Source organism: Podarcis cretensis, assembly GCF_951804945.1.
Source record: "Podarcis cretensis genome assembly, chromosome: 6".
Taxonomy (NCBI): Eukaryota; Metazoa; Chordata; class Lepidosauria; order Squamata; family Lacertidae; genus Podarcis; species Podarcis cretensis.
In genome coordinates this window covers 76,973,284-76,997,773 of record NC_137175.1, presented here as the reverse complement: position 1 = coordinate 76,997,773, position 24,490 = coordinate 76,973,284, and the positions used below count along the sequence as shown (strand labels likewise).

The 24,490-nt window shown below is 41.2% G+C and overlaps 1 protein-coding gene across 5 annotated transcripts in view; it reads left to right on the top strand.

Annotated features, from left to right (window-relative positions):
• The first annotated feature begins 7,315 nt into the window (after window positions 1-7,315).
• PTBP2 (polypyrimidine tract binding protein 2) overlaps window positions 7,316-24,490 on the top strand; it is a 49,801-nt gene continuing 32,626 nt past the window's right edge. For 4 of the 5 annotated variants that reach the window (XM_079981513.1, XM_079981512.1, XM_079981511.1 and 1 more), the window contains exons 1-3: window positions 7,317-7,496; window positions 10,069-10,099; window positions 19,376-19,451. In XM_079981513.1, coding sequence (XP_079837639.1) covers window positions 7,489-7,496; window positions 10,069-10,099; window positions 19,376-19,451 — 115 coding nt within the window. In that variant the 5' untranslated portion in view covers window positions 7,317-7,488. Of the gene's footprint in view, window positions 7,497-10,068; window positions 10,100-19,375; window positions 19,452-24,490 lie in introns of all 5 variants that reach the window. The other variant, XM_079981514.1, reaches the window with a different exon arrangement.

Genomic DNA, 24,490 nt, shown 5'->3' with positions numbered 1-24,490 from the left:
GCAGGGAATCGAACCGCCGACCTTTCGATCGGCAAGTCCTAGGCGCTGAGGCTTTAACCCACAGCGCCACCTGCGTCCCTACAGATAAAAATAAGATAAAATAAGAACAGGTAAAATAAGAACAGCTAAAGGCAAGACAGCTAAAGAACAGCTACAGAACAAACATTAAAAAAATAAAATAGACATTAATTGAAATAAAAGTGTGTGTGTGTGTGAGAGAGAGAGAGAGAGAGAGAGAGAGAGAACTATTAAAAACATACAGATAATTCCAATAAAAACAGCATGACACCAGCCCTTTCATTTAAAACAACCAGTTTCCAAAATCCTGTTGCTATAAGAAAGGCTTCACCTACCGGCGGAAGGACAATAAGGAGAGAGCCAGTCTAACTCATCTAGGGAGGGAGTTCCAAAGTTGTCTGGGAGCAGCCACCAAGAAGGCCCTCTCCCGCATCCCTACCAAGTGTGCCTGTGAGGAGCGTGGGACCGAAAGAAGGGCATCTCCCATTCCAACAAGGGTGACTCTCTTTGTGGATGGCATTGTATTATTAGATACATTGCTGATATGGTGTAAAGCTAGGGGTGGGGGGCATGGCCAGCCATGTGTGTGTATGTGAGAGAGAGAGGGGTGGGGGTGGGGTTAGCCATTCCTGTAGCTGTTATAGCCTGCAAACATTTTATATAGGGAAATCACAGGTTTATAGACAGAACTTCCTTTCCTCGGTCACTAAAATAGAAGATGCCTCTCTACAAAGATGAAAGGGTTTGTATTTGTGGTATCCCCTCTACTGAAGTTCAATAGGGGAAGTACAATCAGGCAGCTTCATAGTATGCATGGGGATAGTCCTTGTAATATGGATTGGAGGTGATCCTCCATTCAGCCTACATGGTCCAGTCAACTCATACTGTATGCCATGGCAGTTTTCTATGCTGGCGATGGAACACAGAAGGCTGACCACAGGGAACAATTGGGTCTTATTGATAGCATTTTAGGAACTCTGCTGGCTTGCTAGCCACTTCAGATGGTAGGAAGGCTGGAGACTGGGAATTCTCCAAAATAGTTGCTTTTCTCTGAAAGCTTCTGCCATTTTCCCAGGGGCGCCGCAAACGGAGCCAGCATTTGTACATGGGCTTTGAGATCTCCAGATGAAATGGATTCCTCAATTGTTTGGCTTCGGAACAGTCACAAAGCATCCCACCACTGGCTCCTTCTTTAAGAGAGGGGGGGGGGTTCTGCTCAGTGGCATTCTGTCCAGCCATCTGCTTCTCTGAGAACACCTCTGAGAATTTTGGTCGTGAACAAAAGTAACACAGACATCTAGGCTGTCACCGAGAGCTTTTTATGTGTGAGACAAAGAAAAACCAATCTAGGGGACTGAGAAATGAGAATTTGAATTTAAGCATCTGTACTGGGAAGGGAAGGCAGAAAACAATGTCCTGGGGCTCCTTTCACACTGCAGAGGATTGGATTGTTTCCCAGTTCTATTTCTTAAAAATAATAATATTTGAAACCAGTGGGAAGGAAATAGCCCTTGATGGCAAAGGAATGGATGTCTTCACCCACCCTCCAGAAGCCTGAGAAGTGGAAGATGAAGTTAAATGTTACATGCTTTGACCTGTAGATAGACAAGGGCAGGCGGCCTATTGTCCCAGAGAATGGCTTGTTTTTATTTCAGGGAAATAAACCATAACCTGCTAAGAAAGAAAATGCCAGAGGATAGCCTATAGGACTTGTTTTGACATTTCAGATCCTTTGCACTAACAAGAGAGCTTCTGATCTGAACGTTGAAAGAAGAAGACCTTTGTGGAGGCTTTCACCTGTAACGTCTCCTTTAAGCAGCAGCACAGCTGGGTCCAGTAAGGCAAGTCAAAACCAAAGCTGACTTTTGGAAATGGTTAATTTACAGCATGGGTAGGCAAACTAAGGCCCAGGGGTTGGATCCGGCCCAATCACCTTCTAAATCCGGCCCATGGACGGTCTGGGAATCAGCGTGTTTTTACATGAGTAGAATGTGTCCTTTTATTTAAAATGCATCTCTGGGTTATTTGCGGGGCCTGCCTGGTGTTTTTACATGAGTAGAATGCGTGCTTTTATTTAAACTGCATCTCTAGGTTATTTGTGGGGCATAGGAATTCATTATTTTATTTTTCAAAATATAGTCTGGCCCCCACAAGGTCTGAGGGACAGTGGACAGACCCCCTGCTGAAAAAGTTTGCTGACCCCTGATTTACCAAATCAAATAAATAAAAAAGGCCTGTTTAATGGAGCAAACCATCTAGCTTGTCAATTGTGCAAATTGACTACTGGGACAAAACTGATAAAACCCCTACTTGGATTGAGATGATGAGTACTGAGCAATGAGGTTTAAAGGAGAAATTGATGAACACACACTTCCAGAAATTCTTACTCCATATGTTTTCTCGGTTGTAGCTTAATGGTTGTTCAGAGTTAGCAATGTGATGTGCATTAACTCCTTAAATGCAGGCCAATAATCACCATTGATCTTCACATCCAACTCCTTTATTCAGAGACTGCATGTTTCATATGGGTCTCGAACCATCAAGTGAAGGAATGTAGAATTTACCATAGTTTGAAAGGCACATTTTAATTTCTATAAATTATTTACTAAAGTAGGACATATGTGCATACTTTACAAATGGCATGAGAGAAAATACTTGCATGTGGTTGTGGATATTCCTGGAGGAGGTGGGTCATGGTTTCCTTAAGAGTTCCCTTTTCTTTACCATGTCCAATACTTAGCTTCTACCCATTCCATTTTCCACTGCGGATATGACATGAATTTATTCTCCGGTAAGCTCAGTATTTTGCAGCAGACTTATCTGTGCGCAACCCTTTCCTGTACTCACAACATGTCGGCTTTGCGTACAAGATCTTTAGGTATATAGCGGAGCTGAAAAGGTCCCCCTCTCCTGGTACGCAAGCTCTGGGAGCTTGTGGGGAGATAAGCTAGAGGCAAAGAAATTCAGTAGGTTTCACACGGAACACGCAGCATCCCATCAGTATTTCATCCCTGTCTCTGGTATTGAGCAAAGAGAACAGACTGAGTTTACTTTTTATCTGCACCTTTGAATTGGACTGTCTCCTCTTTCCATACCACATCCAGAATGACAGAAGCAGAAAATTGTACCAGAGAACTGGCAAAGTCTGAAGATATGTAGTATTTTTATATCACTTACGACATGTGGTTGTCTATAGAGGGCTGAAGAGTCCTTTCCTCTTGGATGAAGAAAAAGGAAAGTGTGAGTGTTTCAGAAAATCAAATATTTCTAGTAGGTGACATCCATTTTGTAGCTGTTAACATGAAAGATCCCATTAGACCTCATCTAATTTGAACATGTTTAAACCAGCACATTTAACTCAACTTTGCTAATGACTCTGTCTTTAATGTGTTTCCCTGAACCTGAACAAATTACGTGATACATTTAAAATGCAAATATGCCCACTTAAGAATTAGGGCTATGATCCACAAATCACTAACTTTCTAAAAGCCCAGTTCTAACCACATTTATACAAAAGTCCCACTGTGTTTACTCCTGGGTAAGTTTGCAAGTGATTGTAGCCTAATCATCTTTATTGTGGTCAGTGGGGCTACTCCAGAGTAAGTGATATGAAATTCCAAACTGTGGCAGGCTGATCTTATGCATGCATGTTTAGATTAATTTTATTATGCTCAATGGAGCTTACTAACAAATGTGTGTGCAGGATCACACTATTATGGTATACTGTGAAAAAGCAAGCAAAACTTTCAAAATCTTTGTGGACCCTACAGATACTCATACTTTTAGTTATCCCACTTCTTTACAATGTTCTAGATATTTACTCTGTTTCTTACATACCTTGATGTTGGCTGAGATACAGACTACATTGTGTAAAATCTGTTATTGTTTCAGATAATATGTTATGAAATACTATAGAGTTTCTGCTTGTGCTTAGGATAGCTTTTAATGCATAAATGGACAATGATCCACAATCCAGTTAAACCACAGTATTTTGTAAGGCACATTATATGTGTAGACTGGGCTAAACATGACAAGTTGCAATTACATCGTGCGTAATGGCGCAACTACTTTCACTGTCATCAGGAGTACATCATATGATCATATACACCTACGACATAAAAACAAATTATATTCCATCTTTATCACTGTACAACCTGTTGCATGGAGGCAAAGTGCTATCCTCACATTATGGAGGGTGGTGCCCTCCACTTGGTGGACTTTCGTCATCTCTATCGTCCATACTGGTTGAGACTGGTGGGAACTCCTGAGACTAGTGGGAACTGCAATCCAATGACTTCTGTAGAGCACCTCACAGGCAACTCCTGTATTATGGGTTGATTATATCTTCTGAAGCTTTCTTCTCCAAAGACCATCTCACTTTACGATTTACACTTGGTTATGGACAGTGCTTTGTTTCCAGAACAAAAGATACTCTGGGCGATTACCCTGAGCGCAAATTTTCCTCATGGCCAGGTGGTACTTGAGGTATGATGGACCTGATTTGTTAAGGCCTTGTAAATGAATACAATAACCTTGAAACTTAGGGCTTACCACTTCTGAAGGAGATGCACTTATCCCTTCCACTGTTAGTACACATCAAGGAACTATAGTTGTGATTTGCTGATAGGAACGATGTGTGACTGTACAGACTCAAAGCTGATTCAAGTGGGAGAGAAAGCTGTTACGGAATGAGTTGGTTTTCCATAAGTTAGTGCAATAGATTTTCCCCCAGGATGCAGCTGCAGAGCACTCCTGACTGTCTTATCCTTGTTGTTGTGCCAACCGGCCTGTATCAGAAGCTCCAATTACAGCATTCTGGTTGTGGAGAGTAGTGGGAACATGTGGAGGAGGATTGTTGGAGAACTGGGAAGACTGAAGTTGTAGGACTTTGGCAACTATGGACTTGCTGGGAACTTTAAGCAAGGACTCTGATAACTGAAAACCCTCTCTGGGCTCAGAGAGAGAAGCATTCTTGAAGCAACTGTATATAGTGTGTGTATGGTGTATTTCATGTTTACTGAGTAAAACTCTGCTACACTTTGTCTGCTGGGGCAAGTTTAATCGCTTTGCTGAACTCCTGACTGCGCAGTCACCCAGCAGGTTATTGGGAACAAACATCCAACAGAGACATTGTGCATATATTCTTGTATCCTTGAAATTTGCAGGTGTTCACATTTCGCAGAGCCCAGAGATTCTGAATATTTCTTTGCTCATTTCTTATTTAGTCATCTAACAGAGAACTGAAGACTCCAAAGGCTAGAGGAAAGCTGTTTTGAAATGAGTGAACAGTGAAACAAGTTTTTTGAACTGTGTTCTATTTCCAAGGATATGTTTTGAGGGGCTGTCCTTATTTTGGAGCCTCTGTTGGAATGCTACCAGACTTTGTTGGCCTTGTTGACATGCTTGAGTTTCTGATGAGATTAAGGCTGCATTTGGATTTTGAGTTTATTGTGTTAGTTTTACTTGTTATAATGCAAGTGTTTCTGTCCCAATTTCTAATGTTTCTTTTACACTGTATTACCTGCTGTGTTATGGAATTGTGGATTTTTGATCAATATATTTCCATGCTGCCCTAGATTTCATTCACACCAGTAGACATGGTGTGACACAAAAAACAAACAGCCTTGGATGTGTTGCTGTTCCCCAACCCATTCCGGGCATGCATATTTCTGTTCCCTTGTGATTCACTATGCAGTATGCCCAATTTCTTTGTTGCGGGAGCAAAACTCATGTAATGTTATGGGTTTCCAGGGCTGCAAATGGACTCGCCCGCCCGCCCCCTGTAAACTAGCACTAAACTTCCACTCAGGTTCTAGCTGTGGATTTTATGTTGTGCAGGAGATCAAATAAAATGTGGAAACAAAGAGATAAGGAAATGTCAGAAAGCTGAATATAGTGCACTCTGAACACAGGCATAGTAACCATGTGACCCCCCAAGATATTTGTGCAGGCCGTGGGGGTAGCAAGAAGGGTTAAAAAATATGTAACCAGAGGATGAGACACACACGTATGTGTCAAGTACACTGAAGGCCTGCCTGCTTGAATATTATTATTGGGAGTAAGAGAAAGGTAATTAGTTAATTAATTATATTTGTATGGGCTGTGGATTTACTTTTTTTGCCTTTCTGGTCCACCCTGTTTTATTAATATACAAAGGAATATATATTTATAATAAAAAGGCTGAAGCTAAGGAAGAACGACCCCTGTTCTTATTTGTCAAAGCAAGGCGCTGCCACGGAGCCAGCTGTTTGAGGGACATTCTTGTCCCTGGGAAATTTGAGGCTTGCAGCATCACTACTGCTTTCCATGTTTTATCACTCAAGTAGGAAGTCTTTGATATCTGGCACATGCAGTCTTGGAGTTGCATTCCTGTGTTATGGGGACTAACAGATGTGCAACGTAAATGGACCCTGTGAGCCCTTATGGTTGCAAAGATATTTATGCAGCAAGGCTGAAAGGAAAAATACCCAACATCATCTACTCAGTGCTCTGAATTTCTCCTTGCCCTTTCTACACCAATGTCATCTGGATACCTGTTCAGAAATATGGGCTGCCTATATTAATTTATACGTTTAAATCAGGACCAAAGGAGTATTTTTTTATTGTTCATGTCAGCTGATGATGTTCCTGGCTTTTGTTTTACTGCTATATTTGCAAAAACAAAATTTAAGTGAAAATGGGGACATCGTGTGCACAGTCTCAACCTGTAACTTCGGTGGTAATCTTGCCACCCATTCCTCAATAATAATAATAATAATAATAATAATAATAATAATAATTTCCCATTCTTGTCTTTCTGGACTAATTGTCAATGCTGTATCTATTCACACACTGAGGCAAAATCAACAGAAAAGTTAGGGAAAAATTAGTTCTTGAAGTAGGCAAAAGGGGGGGGGGGAAGGCCCAGTGTATTTCCCTCAGGTCAAAGTCAGACAATTTATGGAGTCTCTCCCCGTGCAAATAATCATTTTTAACAAAGAAATGCATATCAATATGCACAGAGATGAAACTCCAGGGTGCAGGGATCCTAAATAATTTCCTTCGGAAATTGTGCCTCAAAAAAACCCCCCAGGTTTCCCTCCCCCCTTTTAACTCGTGCTTCAAAGCCCAACATAGGCAAAGAAAGACAAATCCCGCTCTTTTTCTTTTTGTGTGTGCGCGCGTCCCATTTCTCTCGCCATCTCCCCCCACCCCACTCCGTTTGCCTTCTGAGGGCAAGAAATATACATCTACAAAAGCCCTCAGCCGCGCGGATTGCGCATGCCCGAGGCCTCTCGCGCATGCCCACTGAGAACAAAGGAGTTCCGCGGGTCTGATGGGGAGAGCGGAGCCTGCTCGATAGAGCGCTCGGCAACCTTCGGCGGTTTCCGTTGGGGCCCGGCCGCCATTTTCTCGCTCCCCTCGCTCTCTCGCTGCTCGCTACCTGCGCGGCTCCCTGCCCTGGTCGCCAGCGCTTTGTCCTGTTCGGCGATGGACGGGTGAGTGAGGGAAGGAGTGAGGGACGGACGCCGCCACTGCCGCCGCCGCCACCGGGAGGAAGAGAGGGAGGAGAGAGTTGCCGCCGCCGCCTCTCCCGCCTCCCTTCTCCCCCTTTTCCGAGGGGGGCAGGCAGCGCATCCCTTATGTGTCAGGGGCGCTTCCCGAGCTCCTTCCTTCCCGCCTGCCGGGCTCGGGGCGTGAGGAAAGCCTGGGGGTCCCGGGAGGAGGGGAGAAGAGGGGCGTGTGTGGGTGTTTTCCTCTCCCCGGGGGGAGGCGCCTGGCCAGGCGGCTGTCACTGCCCCGGGTGAGGGGCGGTGGTTGGGGGGCCGGTCTTGCCTTTTGACAGAGGCCTGGGCCTCTGGAAGGAGGCAGCCCCGCTGGGATGCTGGGCTAGACAAGGCCCCTGAGGGGAGAGGCCCCCCTCCTTTCCCCTGTTACATCCCCGCGACCCGTGGCATCCCCGCGTTCACACGTTACTGGCCCCTTTCCCCATGGGGAACGCCCTTTTCTTCCCTTCCCATGTCTCCTCCCTTGTCCCGTCCCTCCCGAGCTCACCCCTCCCCATTGTTTCATTTGGGTTCGGGTGACAGAGGAGCAGCAGCAGCGATGCCCCCCATTTGGGGCAAAGGAAGCAGGAGGAAGGAGGCTCTTTTGTTTCCATTGGGGCCTTGTGTGTGTACATGCCACCTCTTTTCTCCCAACCTCCCAAGGTGGGGAAAAAAGATGCCTTTGTGTTTGCTGGAGACAAGGCAGACCAAGCCGAAGGAAAGGAAGGCAGGGATTGCAGGCGTCAGCCATATGGAAACAAGGCAAAGGGCCTCCCTCCATTGGTGGTGAGGAGCTTGGGTGGGCAGCTTGCGGACGTATCACAGGCAAGGCCCTCTTTTTATTGGAAGCTGGGAAGTCCCGCTTTCAGGGCCCTGCTCAGTGACAGCGTAAATAGAGGGCTGATTTTTTTTTTTTACTGCCTTCGCCAGACTTGAATCTGCTTTTGAAATGAAGCTGGCCAGCTCTTGTGTACATGATAAAATGGTTGCACTGGCTTTTGTTATATATATAAAAGAAATAAGATAAAGACATGATGGTTGGCGATCGTAACAGGAGCATGACGAGCCCTGCTAAGACTTGGGAAAGTTAGTCAACTTCTGTGGCCCAGGCTTGCATGTAACTCAAAACCAAGCCAATGGATGGGCAGCGGGGGAGATTATTATACGCACAAGTTTGTATTCTCTTGAGCAGCTATTTGCTACATCCACATTCAGTGCCGGGTTCTAGTTCTAGGCTTTATGAAGTTTCTTGCCCTGCCTTGCTAAAATCCATTTGCTGAATTGCTTGTGCAACTCCTTGTTGACATTAAGGACATAAGAAGAGTCCTGATGGATTAGGCCAAAGGCCTATCTAGTCCAGCATCCTTTTCTCACGTTGGCCAACCAGATGCCTGCAACATGAGGGCAGTACTCCTATTTCACTCTTGTTCCCCAGCAACTATTATTCAGAGGTGTGCTGTCTCAAATTCTGGCGGTAGCATATACAGTCATACCTTGGGTTGAAGTAGCTTCGGGATGAATATTTTCGGGTTGCGCTCTGCGGCGACCCGGAAGTAACGGAGCGCGTTATTTCCGGGTTTCGCCACTTGCGCAGGCGCTCAAAATGACCACGCGCATGCGTGGAATCAGCGAATCGCGACCCGCAGACGCGGGTTGCGTTCGCTTTAGGATGCGAACGCGGCTCCAGAACAGATCCCGTTCGCATCCAGAGGTACCACTGTAGTCATTATGTAGCCATGATAGCCTTCCCCCCCCCATTAACTTTTCTAATACCTTTTTGAAGTAATCATCACATTTCATAGTAGCATAGTGTTAACTATGTACTGTGTAAAGAAGTACAGTGGTACCTTGGTTCTCGAATGACTTAGTTGTTGAATAAATCGGCTCCTGAACACCGCAAACCCGGAAGTAAGTAACCTGGTTTGCGGACGTTTTTCGGAAGCCGAATGTCTGGTGCGGCTTCCAATTGAGTGCAGGAAGCTCCTGCAGCCAATCAGAAGCCACACCTTGGTTTGCGAATGGTTTTGGGAGTCAAATGGACTCCTGGAACGAATTAAGTTCAAGAACCAAGGTACCACTGTACTTCCTTTTGTTTATCCTGATTTCCCCACCATTCAGCTTCAGTGACTCCAGACTCTAGTTTTGAGACATGGAAAATAACTTCCTCTACATCTAGTTTTATAAGCCTGGTCTGTTGGGCTTGATTAGATATGCCTAGGTCGGATTTGCTCTCTTGTATGTGGTTTTACAGTTGTAAAGAAAACATGAACAAAAGTTATTCTTTATCTTCTTTGGCTCCCATTATCACCAATCCAAGTTTGGTTGTATGTATGGCACCAAGGTAGTTCTTGCCACCTTGTTACTTCAGTATGTCATGAGTAAGTCTAAATTATTACAAGTAAGCATTTTAATGCCAATATATTTAAAATATATTGAATGTTTGGTTTCAAAGAGAATTCCTTTCTTATTAGAAAAGAGAAATAAAAGTGAATTCCCCCTTTTAAAAATTTCTTTTCTTTTTCAGCATTGTCACTGATGTTGCAGTTGGTGTGAAGGTAGGTTATGAATTTAATAAATAATCCCAAATTTGGTATGAAATGTTAATTTGTAATGTTGACTATTTGTCCTGGTCACTTTCGGTCAGAGGTGCCAGAAGCTTTTTCTGCTTCTAGTACACTGTATGTGGATTGAATCCTCAGCCCCACCCACAAAAGAGGGACCAATCTGCAAATAACTTGAGTATGTTAATTTATATTGATAGATACAAATTTAGAAATAATTACTGTAACTTAAATAGAAATTGAATATATTTTGCCATAGTGGGGAAAACTTTAACCATGTCAGGTGACCTTGTAACCCTATGTGAATTTGATTGTTTGGTAAGTATAAGGCCGTGATGGGAAACTTCTTCTTTCTATAAAGGGTCATTGACCCACCCAAAAAAATCATTTTGGGAGCCATACACAAATACAATGACTGACTGATAGAATGCCAACAGATGGAGCTTTTCCCATAATTGTATTCCATCCCAGAAAGGGCTTAACCAGTTGGATTTCGGCCTGCCATGCAGCTTTTAAGAGCACAAGAACACTGCTCTCCTCCAATAACAATCCTAAAGTATCCAAAGAATACACGTTTCATGAGTCCAAAACTGGCTATATTTTTGCAGGTCTTTTGTTCAATTTATCTCAGTCTGGCAGCATTCTGTCCAAGGCCAGGCAGGATATTTCAAATGTGGGCATCAAAAGAGATTTAAGATTTACAGCAACATAGGTTCAATTTCCTGTGCTTGGATAATTCAATATGTGCAGAGCAATCTGTAAGGGTCGGTGGGGACATAACTGAAAGTGGATGAACTGCCTCTTTCCATGCCCGGCCACACCTGTGGTCTTTTTTTTCCTTTTCATTTTTCTGCTAGTTGTGTAATTTGTCCCATGTTCCAGGTGTGTGTCTGGGGAATGGAGGAGATGTGGATCCACAGCCTCTTCTGGAATGCTTTCTTTCTGCACTTTCCAGTGTTCATGCTCTGTCAGAACAGAACTGGCTACGTACCTTTCCCTTACCCTATACTGGAGGCCTAGGAAATCACATCTCCCTCTCCAAGGGAAGACCTCTCTGCCCTCATAGTGAAAAACCTGATGACTCCCTGGGTCCTTTCGTGGGCTGCATTGCAGGACTGGTGTAACCCATGCTCTCACAATAACAGTCCACTGCCCTCTCCTTCAGTATATATGTGTGTGTATATACTGGTGGTGATATACCCTTTGCAGGGTAATTGTTGTAGGGACTGTGTGACTTAAGTGGAACTAGAATTGGAGAGTTTTTAATATATTTAATGCAGAGTTCATAAAATAGGACTGAAAGGATCTAGATTCTAGCTATATTATGAACATTGCAAAGGTCTAGGATTCTAATCACTGACCCAAAGGTAGCCATAATGTTCTCAGTTTCTAGACCGTAGACTGGAAGTACAGTCATACCTTACGTTATGTCTGCTTCATGTTACGTTCTTTCATGTTGCGACCCGGAAGTACCGGAAAGGGTTACTTCCGGGTTTCGTGGCTCACGCATGTGCAGAAGCGCAAAATGACGTCACCCGCATGCACAGAAGTGGCGAATTGCAACCCGCATGTGCGCAGATGCGCCGCTGCAGGTTGCACTCTTTTCATGTTGCGAACAGGCCTCTGGAATGGATACCGTTCGCAACCAGAGGTCCCACTATATGTTGTAGGTTGTGCACTCATGTTTCCTTTCTTTTGTGGCTTGCTTTTACTGTGGTATTACATTACATGTGTGATTCTGATATTGCCAAATTGTGGTTTGACATTACATGCATGAGCAGACACCTCCAAGTCACCCTCCTGCTTCCCTTCATGTGTCATGATTTCTTTACTTAATCCTGGGTTCTGGATTCTCCACAAACTGCAGTTTACCATTTAATCCAAACCCAAGCTATGGTGTGAGCAACCAAGGACCAAACCATGGCAATTGGTATTGTGTGCCTTCTTCTACATGGAGTATTAAATGATGTGAGCTAACCTTATGTATGAAATAGTAATTATGTAGCATTAGTGTTAATCCGCGTGGCTCTTGTATGCAAGCTTTGAAGTGGGTTTGCAAACCCTGGTTATGAAGGATTCTGGTTAATGTTAATTATGTATTTGCACCAATGTAACTGTAATGTTACATCATAGCAAAAGCAGGCCATGAAATGGAAAGGGGAGTTAACATGGAAGATGGGAACATGTAATCTCAAAGAATTCTCACAGGGATAAAAAACATGCTTGCACTGGACCTGCAGTAAGAATGTTCAAAACTGTCTAATCTGAGAACAGATTATACTAGGAGAACAGGTAGTAATAACCTTGAATTTTGGGGTATTTGAGATCCTGGTTTATTTTAGGTAGTCTTGATTAAAAACACTACTGCTCTGAAACACGGAACCTGTAAAATTGTAAATTCAGATTAACATGGGGTAAAGGCTAGGTGCTTTGTACTTTATACTCATATACCGTACTACATCAGTGCTTGAAAAACGGTGGTGGTAAGAGAAAGAATTAAGCAACAATGTACCTCTGAGCATACATTCAGTCTAGGAATTTGTTTTCAGTATCAGAATTGCTTTTGAAATCCTTTCACATGCAAATCACTCTTATTTTTCCTAGCTTCCTTTGTTCTTAAATATTTGATAGCCAGACACCCTTTAGATCCACTGTAAATTATTCATCTACCAGTGGATCCTGAGACGTCTGCTACCCCATACCTGACTTAGATAAAGCTTGCTATGGTACAGTGCTGTGCTTATAAAATGAATATGCCTTTCTTTTGGGAGCATGTGAACATATTTGGACCAGTAACTGGAGTAGAATCTCTCATAGCTAAGCATATATACTTTGAAAATGGAATTGAATTCTGGGAGCACCCATCTTATATTCTTCAACACAACTGCCTCTAAGAAGAATATAAACTGTCATTCTTCCAGGTGGCATTTTGCCTTTTGCAGAGTTGAACTGACAGTTTTGAGGAGATAGTTTAATTTGTCAAAAGCATCATTGGTGATATCAGCACAGTTCTGGTCAAAGGACTGTCTGGCTTGCTGCCTTCCTTCTTCAGCAGAATAAGCATGTCATTAACCGCGCCTCTTAACTGGAAATGACTTAAAATAAAGTAATACATATTAACTAATAACTTATAAGAATACAATGGTAGTGGGAAGCAAAACATTTCCTGGCATGCTTTGTAGTTGACCAGCTGACTGACATCAAAAAACCAATTAATTGAATGGAGCTCTGTTGTTAAATGGCTTTTCATAAAGTGAAAATTGGGCAGTGCAGGTTAAAAATCTGTCTGGCTTTTTGGATTCATTGGGCGCACACATCTTTCTGAAATGATCACAGTTTTCTTCCTCAAGGCAAGTCATACAGTTTAATTTGTATGAACTCTTCTAACTAGAGCTATAGACAAAATTTTATAGGCCCTAAATGAGTTGTGTGAATATTCTAGAACATTTCCAAAAGCATGAGTCTAGGATGTACTTTTTGTGTACCCAACAACCTAATCTTGCTGTTCCTCCTTGGAACATGTTTAAAACGGCTAGAGCTGGATATGAGTCTGGGCAACGAAGTCTTAGAGGAGGGACTGTATGGGCTGGGGAGAAAGCTGGCCTTTGTTAGACTGATTTTGGTTTAGGGGTTTCCATCTGGCAACTTATTGGCTATGGTGATGATTCCATTTTTTGCCTGCAAAAAGCACAAGAAATTGCTGGTTTACAGTTCTGCTTTACAAAATGTATATTGCCTATTCCAGTTATCAGTACAGGAATTGCTGTTTGAATAGTAGCTGATTATAGGTTTTGCTGATTTATGTGGTCCTTGCTATAATGGGACAGGTATATTTGTACAAATATACAGTGCTTCACCATATATTCTATTGCAGTTATTTCTGTTAGTGAAACTAGGCTATTAGTTTTGTAAATCCATATTTGACTTGTAGACTGAATCACTTTTTGTTTGAAACCACCTACACAGATTTGTTTGGAAATATTTGGAACACACAACCCACTTGATTTAAAAAAATATATATTTTTGAGGCATGGGAGATAATGACAAGAACTTTATTCCAAGGAAGATCAAAATCTGTACTGCGGAAGTGTATGAAAATATGTTTCAGGTCCAGGTTTCCGTTCAAAAAAACAACTTATTCTTGGAACTCTATAATCATAGTATCTTTTTTGTTAGGCAATGAAATGTATGTAGTCTACAGAAAGCATTAGGAGGGCAGCTTAAATGAATAAGAATTGATTTACTTTTACAATTGTCTGTAACGAGATACAACCTATTTTATAAATGATTTTTTTCATATCTATATGATCACTGCCTGTGAGCATTATAGAGCAGGTTAACAAAAAACCATCACTTTTCGTTCCTAGTTAATGGCTCTGGAGGCAAAGTAATATACAAAAATTACTTTAACCTTCAAAGTTATTTGACTACTGTCATGCCTTTCATAAGAACTTAAGAACCTTGCTGGATCTGACCAAGGGCCCCATCAAGTCCAACCTTCTGTTCTCAAAGCTGCCAATCAGAGACCAATGGGAAGCAGAATATAAACAGGAGAACACTCTGCCCACTTACGTCCCCTCCTCCATAAATTAATTTGCCTAATCTTTTAAAGCTGTCCAAATTGACGGCCATCATAATGTCTTATGGTAGTGAATTCCATAGTTTAATTATGTGCTGTGTGAAAAATTACTTCCTTTTGTGTGTCCTGAATCTTCCAACATTTAGCATAATTGGATGACCCTGAGTTCTAGTATTTATGTGAGATGGACAAAAACGTCTCTTTATCCACTTTTTCTACACCATGCACTTTTCCACACTATGTCCTCTGTTTGCTTCCTTTTTTTCTAAAACTAAAAAAAGCTGCTGTAACTTTTTCTCATAGAGTAGTTGCTCCATCCCTGGAGCCATGATAGTCGGTTGCTGTAAAAAGAGTAAGAACAAAGACTCTTGTGGGACCTTAAGCCATAATAAACTTGTTAGTCTTTAAAGTCCAATGATACTCTTTTGTTTGTTTTTTATAATTTGTGTTACCTTTTTCTGCACCTTTTCCTGTTTTCTTTTTTGAGGTGTGGCAAACAAAACTGGACACAGTATTCCCAGCATGATTGCACCACAGATTTTTTTTTTAACACCTTCTGTATTTCTGCAATGTTCTTTAATCGTGTAGAAATGCCCTAGCTAACGTTACTATTCTTATTCTTATTCCAAAGTTAATGGCTTAATGAGGTGATAAGGTTTTGAATACTTGGGAATTCAAAGTTTTTCTTCTTCTTGCTATTCAAAAACCTAAATGCCTCTGTTATGCTTTCCTAGTAATTAAAGAGATTAAAGGGTGAGTCATCACTTGACCTACTATGATAGGCTCAGAGAATTGGAGAGAATTTATGGCCCTGTTTCAGCTATGTGGACAGATGGCATAAAAAAAAATCTCTCTACTGTGGCAAATCTAGAACAGATATTTTCTCTGTAGGCCTAGGAGACAAGAATGTCCTGCTAAAATACTACATATTTGTGGGTGCAAGGATAAGATTAATATTTGTAGAATCAGATCTTTGACTGTACCCAGCGTATTGTTGGCACTAGTTAACTACCTAACCAACTTTATTAATATATTATGGTGCTTAATGAAGGGAATACAATTTAAATTTCCTCTCTTTTGGGGATAAATTTCAAGATATGGAGGTGTTTAGAGGCATACAGCCTAAATTCAGCCTGTCTGTTCAATTCCATGCCTCTCCTGACTCATTTATGCTGATCAAAGAGAGGGTTGACCAGCTGGATTCAGGGAGTGATTAATATCTCTTTGTGAGAAGAAATAGTTGCAGTCATTTTGAAGGAGGTGGGTTTGAGGCCATTTCCAAAGGAACACTTTCTAGACACCAAATATAGTCATGATTGTTGTTCAAATAAAACATTCCCTGTACTGGAAAGGTTGTCTATGGCTAGAGGGTGGTGACTGTAAAATTCAGGCATAGTTTTAATGATGATGAAATAGATTGACTTCGGTATAGCTTCTGGGTTGTCATCAGAACTAAAACTGCATTGGTTGTTATTTTATATGAACTTTATTAGGAGAAGGAAAAGTGAAGTGTGATCCTGCTAATATGTCTGGATCTCTCAGCAGTTCTTGATACCATCAAGCATAGTATATCGCTGGAGGGGCTACCTAGTTTTGGAACTGGAGGGGCCATGATTCAGTAGTTTGCTTCCTGCTTAGAGAGACAGTTCCAGAAGGTGGTGTTGGGGGGTATTGCTCTGACCCATTGCATCAGTATTCTGGAGTCCATTAGCACTTCCTTTTGTGCCTTATGCTCTATGTAACTTTGGGTAAGGGATTATCACCAGGCTCTTTCTTCATTTTATCAATGCATGTGAGATGACACGGGCATACTGAAGAGAGTAGTGGTTTGCATGAAATTTAACAACCTAAACTCCGTTCAGACAAGATCGAGGTGCTGTTGGTAGGTGGCTGGTATGACCACTAATGTGGTGTTCAATCTCATTTGGGATTGTGCTCCCCCAGGTGGTGCCCTCCAGATGGTTTGGACTAAAACTCCTGTCATTCCTAACTATGAACCATGCTGGCTAGGGCTTTATGGAAATGGGTGGTGAACCTGTGATCTGAGGATCAATCTTGGCTTTCATATTTGGCCTGTGGACCCCCCCCCCATTATTGTGTGGTGATTAATCTCCCTTTCAAGAGATCAAGCAGGTAGTGGCTGCTGAGCTCTAGGGCATTCCTGAGTGATCCTGATCTTCTAGATGTACTTTATTCTGACCTCTGCTTCATTTTTGAGACAGTTTGGTGGATGATTAATGCCAGGGGAAAGCATCCTTGTTGATTTCCCATAACCTCAGAGTCACATTAGATACCATTACCAATTACATACTTTTGGATTGCTTGTCCTGGAGGAGTTTTCCGGCTCAGTTCTGAGTTATACCAGAATCTGTCCACCAAGAAGGAACTGAAAGTGATGGTGGGATACTGTAGCTCAGTATCATGGCATTTACTCTATGGTGTCCTTCATGGTTTTGTTTTGTGCTTTGCACTGTTCAACACATTCATGAAACTACTGGTAGAACTCATTTTGATTGATACCAAGCTCTCTCTCATTTCTTTTCATTAAATCCAGATGTAGGCATAGGTGTCCTGCATAGGTGCATAGCATGCTCATTAGTAAACTGACAAGACAAGAGAGAAGTGTCATTAGCTGATAATGGCATATCTTTCCATGGTAGCAATATTGAACCTGTTCTGAATTGGGTTGGCTTCTTGAAGGATCAGCTTCACACTTTGATGTTATTTTACATTCAGCGTTGCTGCTGGATGCATAGGTGACATCCATAATGTGCAGTGCCTTCAACCAACTTCAGTTGTATTTGGTGTACTTAGGCTTCCTTTTGAAAACAATTTGGAAATTCAGCTGATGCGAAATGTGAAAGTGGGGCTGACTACTGAGAACATACGCCAGTCACAAAAACATCACTGGCTATCACTTTACTTTGGGGCTCATTTCTAAGTGATAGTATCCACTTGGGAGGCTTGGTGAATAAGTTAATTTAAATTATTATTGAAATGAGCAAGAAGAAAAGTTGACTTAAATCATTGATTTGAATTAAGATTTTCATTGATATCTTCTTCATATATTTCCTAAACAGGGCTCCCAAAAAATAAATATCCAGGCAATTTTGTTGATTCATAATTTCCTGCAATGAGAACATAATCTGTGACTGCTTGTAACATATTTATATTAATTGCCCTTTGAAGTGAATTACTTTTCTTTTTACATAGAAACAGACTTTAATTCGATGTTCTTGTTTGAAAGTAGTGCTAAATAATGGTTTAGAGCTACATTCTGACTTTAGCCTTAGTTTTATTTATGGTTCATTGGTCCAAGATCGGTTTGTAAACCACCTTTTGAAATTTACTTGTTTGGACAAACTATAGTTAAAGTTAACAATAGTTTGCGATGGTTTTGATATATTGGCAAATCCTGGTTGGTAGAAAATGGAAGTAAATGCTTCTAGTCACCATTTGCAGCTATGCCAGACATGGGGAAGTAGAACTGTAGGAGTCTAAGGCTTGTTTATGTAGCACCAAATCATAGTTTAATGTTGTGGCTGAACACAGCCATTATATTTGAAAAGGGTTATATATGCAGTTTTAAGATAAGTATATAATTTACATTTTTGTATTAAGTTCATATTTCATTTTCATCCTGCTTATTAAAAAATCACATAATTGAAATTTAAAGCAAAAATCAGATTTAAATAAAATATCAATAAAAAAGTCTACTGTGATTGCAACATGAGGAAGCAGCAAAAGTATATACTTTGCCACATTCATATGTATTGCAAGAAATTGATCTTAGTTTACAAATTTAAGGGTAACTTAAATTTAAGGGTAACTTAAGTTCATTTTGAAACTGGAAAAGACCAAAAAGCAGATGGGACCTAAATAGCTATATTAGAAATCATAGCAAAATAATAGTAATAATAATCAGGTTCCTTTACAAATATCATTTTGATCGTATATAGATATTATTTTTTTCATGACTGTTGCAAGCTAAGGATGCTGACTGAAGCTGATGCACTCTTAGTTTTTTAAAACATTTTAATCTTTCCATCGGCTGTTGAGTAACTCTTGCTATCTTTACAAGTTATGTGCAGTTTTCAGTGAAGAAATTGTCTGGATTGGATGAACAATTGTATGTTAATAATTTTAGTTTCTTTTGACTGGCCACCTGGAAAGAGTGGTGGAGGAAATCTGATAAGTCCTCGTTCACACATCACCTTAAACCATAGTTTAAAACAAACTGTGATTTAATGTGAACAAGCTCTGTGCTGTTGCATGATGCTCAAAAGTTCCTGAGGTTCTCATTTCCCATGCCTGAACCTGAATTTGTGCTTTGTTCCCCTCACCAAAAAAACCACAAGCAGTGAGAAGTTGGTTACTGCTTCTGGTTTGTTTAGGGGGAAACAAACTAGGAGTCTTAATTTGGATGACAAGCCAGACTCTGGTTTGTTTTTGTCCATGTCATGGCAAGAGGAGGGGAGGAGTACTCAGGAATATTTGAGTTGTTTGCACTAGTGTGCTTCTCATTCACATTAAGCAATAGTTTGTTTTAAACTTTTGTTTGATGTGAATCAGGCCTCTAGGTTTCCAAGATACTCATTTTTTTTTAAAAAAAAGATATTTCAAACTTACATGCTTAATATTAGTGTTTGCATTTTTAAATGGCAAAGTGCTTACTGTTTCTTTCTTTTTAGAGAGGATCTGACGAGCTTCTTTCAGGCAGTGTACTCAATAGTCCGAACTCTAACATGAGCAGCATAGTAGTTACTGGTAAGTGATGCTTTTTGAAAGGAGACTTTTTTCATTGTAGCATCAAAATGTATCCATGTTGCAGAAGAAGTATGGACATCTGGACAAACAATGTTTATTATGCCTTCTTAGGATCTGAGCACTGAAGTTTTTAAATATCAAATGCCTAATACAATACTTGTAAAAAAATAAAATTCTAATGCATGGGATTCGGAGTTGCCCAAAGCAGAACTACACCAGCTGGACTTTCACGTGGGCAGAATGGGATGGGGGTGGTGAGGCAATCTTCACCAATTCCTTCTGTGGCTCCCTATACCTTTCCCCCTAAAAAATTGTTCTGGAGGGTTGGGGAACCCTTTGTAATACTGTGGGGAGGAGGCATAAAGGACTGCAGGGGAAAGGGAGAATCACTGGACATTACCTCCCCCATCTTCCACCAAGGAGCCTCCATTGGATCTTGGTCCCTTCTTTAAATGATAGGAGCTCTTATTCAGGTCTGAGTCCAAGCCTGCATAACTTTAAAAAAAGGGATTCTCACAGTTTATTTTTGGAGAGGGACCTTCCGTCAGGCAAGGAAAGATTCATGCAGGCATTTGCACTTTCTGCCTGTCTGCACTGTGTCATCCAGCCAGGATCTGTTTTTATATCATGTGTTTCATTTATGTCAGGAGTGCCCAAACATTTTTCAAAGATGGCCAGATTTGATGAAGTGAACACGCGTGGGGCTGAACAAAGTTGTTGAGCTTTTTTAAAGGATTTTACCCCAGGAGCTGGATTAAATCGCCCGGCAGGCCGGATTAGGCCCCCGAAACAGATTTTGGACATGCCTGATTTATGTTGAAACCTCTCACCCACCCGTATTTTTTTCAGACAGGTTTGTTTGCTTTAGGAAGTCAGAGCAACACATGTCGTTTGTACCAGGTCTCCTATTCCTCTTTGCAGGTTACCTCTCCATCCCTAGGTGAAACACCATTTCAAATAACGAAGTGTTGTAAAGTTTGCTCTGGTAAAAGAATGGCTATATCCTATTAGATCGGGTGGTTTTTTGAACTACTGATAGTACTACTAATGTCCATAACTATTATACCTGGATGTAGCAAGAGAGGAGGGGGAAAATACAAGCCCCCTCCAGCAATCAGGCCAGGATCAACTGTCATATGTCTCCTTCATTCCAAGGACTCTGTTTTGTAGTCATTATATAGCTATTAGTAACTGACACTTGAATCTGCATATTTTCACTGACACTCCTCATCCTGCCTTCCTTTAGTGCAGGGAAGGGACTCCCGCTCACATCAGTTGCAGGCAGCATGGGCAGTAGTCAGGAGTAATGAAAGTTGTAGTCCAGCAACAGTTGGAGGGCCACAAGTCTCATCTTGTAAGATCTGTCCTAATCATTGTACAATGATTAAGAATGTATTAAGTCAGGGGTAGGCAACCTGTGGGCCAGATGTGGCCCAATCACCTTCTAAATGCGGCCTGTGGATGGTCCAGGAATCAGCGTATTTTTACATGAGTAGAATGTGTCCTTTTATTTAAAATGCATCTCTCGGTTATTTGTGGGGCCCACTGGGTGTTTTTACATGAGTTGAATGTGTGCTTTTATTTAAAATGCATCTCTGGGTTATTTGTGGGGCATAGGAATTCGTTCATTTCCCCCCCAAAATATAGTCCGGCCCACCACGTGGTCTGAGGGACAGTGGACTGGCCCACGGCTGAAAAAGGTTGCTGACCCCTGTATTAAGTGCATAATAGAACTTATTGTGAATAGTTAGCCTTGAATACTGGGGTCAGCTTTGCAGATAGGTCTGAAGGGGGTACCTGCCAGAGTGGCTGGTATGTATGTATATATGTATGTATGTATGTATGTATGTATGTATGTATGTAAGTATATATGTATGTATAAATAAATTATTATTATTATTATTTCTTCATGAGCCTTTGTCTCCCAATACTATGAGGGAAAGAGAAATTCCCATGCTCAAGCCTTCATGATACAGTTGTACAATGTCATAGAAATTGAGTGTTGAATTATTTCTCTTCTGTCACCTTAACTAGCCAGTAGATACTGTAGATTCTGGCGTATTAGGCAACTGAGCGTATAAGACGACCCCCCTCCAAATTGGCAGTCTTATACGCTTTGCTGGGCAGTAACAGTGGGTGGTGGGCTCTGTGCCGGGAGGAAGCTGCCCAGTGATGCTAAGCTGGAGCGCGCCGTCCACTTCTGCTGCTGCGGCAGCTTTGGCAGGTTCCAAAGCAGCGGTGGGCTCAGACGAAGCCATACTTGGTGTATGACGACCCTCGACTTTTTAACCTCTTTTCCGGGGTTAAAAAGTTGTCTTATATGCAGGAATCTACGGTAATTAATGTGTTCTTTTTATGCTGGAGTTTTAACTGTCCATCAGATTTGGGTTTGTCAGATTTTATTGTAATTTATTTATTTATTTAGCCACTCTGGGAGGTATGGCTGAAGAGTGGGTAATATATGTTTTGAAATCGTATATAAATATATTAAAATAGAATTAGAGTGGGAGAGCCATGTAGCTATATCCCTGCATCAGTGGAGACTTGTGCAGTAGCCTGGAGGCAATTTTTAATTGCTAGGTAAGTTGCTAATTATAAACTTGAGTTATGTAAATGTTAATTATGGAGCACTGTAAACACATTTCTTGTTTATAAGATTCTAAGCAGGGATCAAAATTAATGATGTAGCAATATATTTAAAATTACCTGTACCTTAAGTATTGAAATTAGTTCCAAGTTGAAATGGAAGGGCAAGGGAAATAATTTTGGTAATATTTTCATGAACCCCTCGACGAGCTGTTCCTTGGGTGACTTTTTTGGGATGAAGTGAGGGGTAAAAGGGTATAAAAACATGTTTGTTGTGAGAGGGAAGTATTTCTTCAGTCTATCAAGATAGGAAGCAAACTTTTTGCTGAAAATGTAGATTGCCTTGGGAGCTGGTAAGTTCTTTGCCCCTCTTCATGGACATCCAAACTGAAGTCAAAATACTGCTTCATTTGCTCTCAGTAACATATCCTATCACCTTTGGCTTTATCACATTCAGCACTTGATTCCTATTTTTTGGTGAAGAAGAGTTATTTTTTCCCCAAATGATGTAGCAGCAGTGTAATATCTCTACAACATAATAATAATAAAAGGCAGAAGGTCTGGAGAAGATTTTGCATCTTTCAAAGGTTATTGACATTAAAATCTGTTAGTATTTAGTGCAGCACTAATTGGAAAGAAGAGTCCTGTGTTAATGCCCAAAAGAGTAGCTCACGCACTTGAGATATATATATATATATATATATATATATATATATATATATATATATATATAATTTTCTTACATGTCAGATGTTACTCTGGAGGAGACCTTCCCCCAGCCCCAAAAAGGGCCTAAAAAGAACCCCCACCCCTTTGCATTCATGCTTGATATTTTGGTCACATATGCCAGACTACTATTTTCTTGGACTTGGGGCGTGATTTTAGGAAGTTTCTTGTAACAAAAATAAAAATAAATACTAGCTCTTAAACCTCCTGTTGACACATAGCCATCTTAAAAATTATACCAGGCTTTGTTTACAGTGATTTAAAGATTTTACCACTAGGTAAGCATTTAGTTTCTGCATTTGGACTTTGTTACATGTGATATGAGTTTAAATATTTGCACATTCAGATTCCTTAAATTGAAAGAAAAGTTTCCTGCATTTCTCTAAAGATCCTCAGCATCGTGAATAAGTTAAGATCCTAGACTTACTTAGAACAGACTCTCTATATGGTCCTACTTTTGATTTTCTAATAAGGCAGAGATTTGTTTAACCTTTTGTAAAAGTGAGAGTGAAAATGTTATCAAGAAATTCCACACTAATACAGAAGTCTTTCTGCTGTGCACCGTGAGGCCTACTGCAGTCTTGTAACCCCTGAAGCAACACCTTTGCCATGAGAGGTCTGGTGTCTGATAAGGTAACAGTTGCTCTGCAGGTTTTCCCAGTGCCCTTTGCTGATGATGCCAGGGATCACTACATGCTAAATGGAGCCACTCATTTTATTAGCAAGCTAAAATTCTCTCCTAAGCAGCTCACCACAGGAACTCTGGTAACTTTCAAGCAATAAACGATTGATGAAGGAAGGTTGCTTCATCAGTGGAGGCGGGTGTTAGAACATGCACCAGAGCCAAGAAAATGAACAGCAATGACTCTAATGGCGGTGGCCTGCAAAGTGAGTTTCTTGCCTGAAAGCACCATAGACCACACCAGCTGCACGTATAACTCTGTTGCTTTGTTGGAAGGGATGAAAAGAGGATAACAGGAGCAAATTTCCATACTTCCATACCTCATTGGAGAATAGAAGGAGATCTTGAGCAGGAAATAGGAAGCACTGTAGCAAAGACAAAAGTAGAAAGAGTATCAGAGTAGAAGATGACAACCGGAGTTGCGAAGAAACCGCAAGAAAGACCACCTATTAGGAGCAGGAGAATCAGAAGACAGCTTGAACAATAGAGCTAAGAAATAACTTTCAGTATTAATTCAACAAGAACAGCTCTGAACATCTTGTTGGATAGCTACAGAAAGATATTCTTGGTTAGAAGGAAGACTCTTCAGTGCTTCAAGAACAAAGGTGACAGTCATAGCCTGCAGAAAAGGGAAGAGAAGTGTGGTGGTGGTGGTTGAAGACTCCCTACTGAGAGGTACAGAGTGGCTTGTGAATGTACCAGACCTGTTAACTTGTGACATAAGCTGCCTTCCCATTGTGTGAATTCAGGAAGTGATGGACAGGTTTGCCAGACTTACCAAAACTGCTGATTATTCCTTCTTGCACCCCAAGTGAGATCAAACAGTACTGCCTAGAACAACTATGACTATCATATGTATGCATGAAGCTCTGCAGATGAAAGTGAAGGATTTTGGAGCTTAAGTAGTGGTCATGCCATTTCTACTTATAAAATGTGGAGGGTTATGAAGAGAGAGAATAATACTTCAAGTTATTAGAGTTGATGGGAGAAGTTCTGTTTCTGGGACTGGTGCAGGCTTCCTTAAGAAGGACTCCTGGAAGGAGAT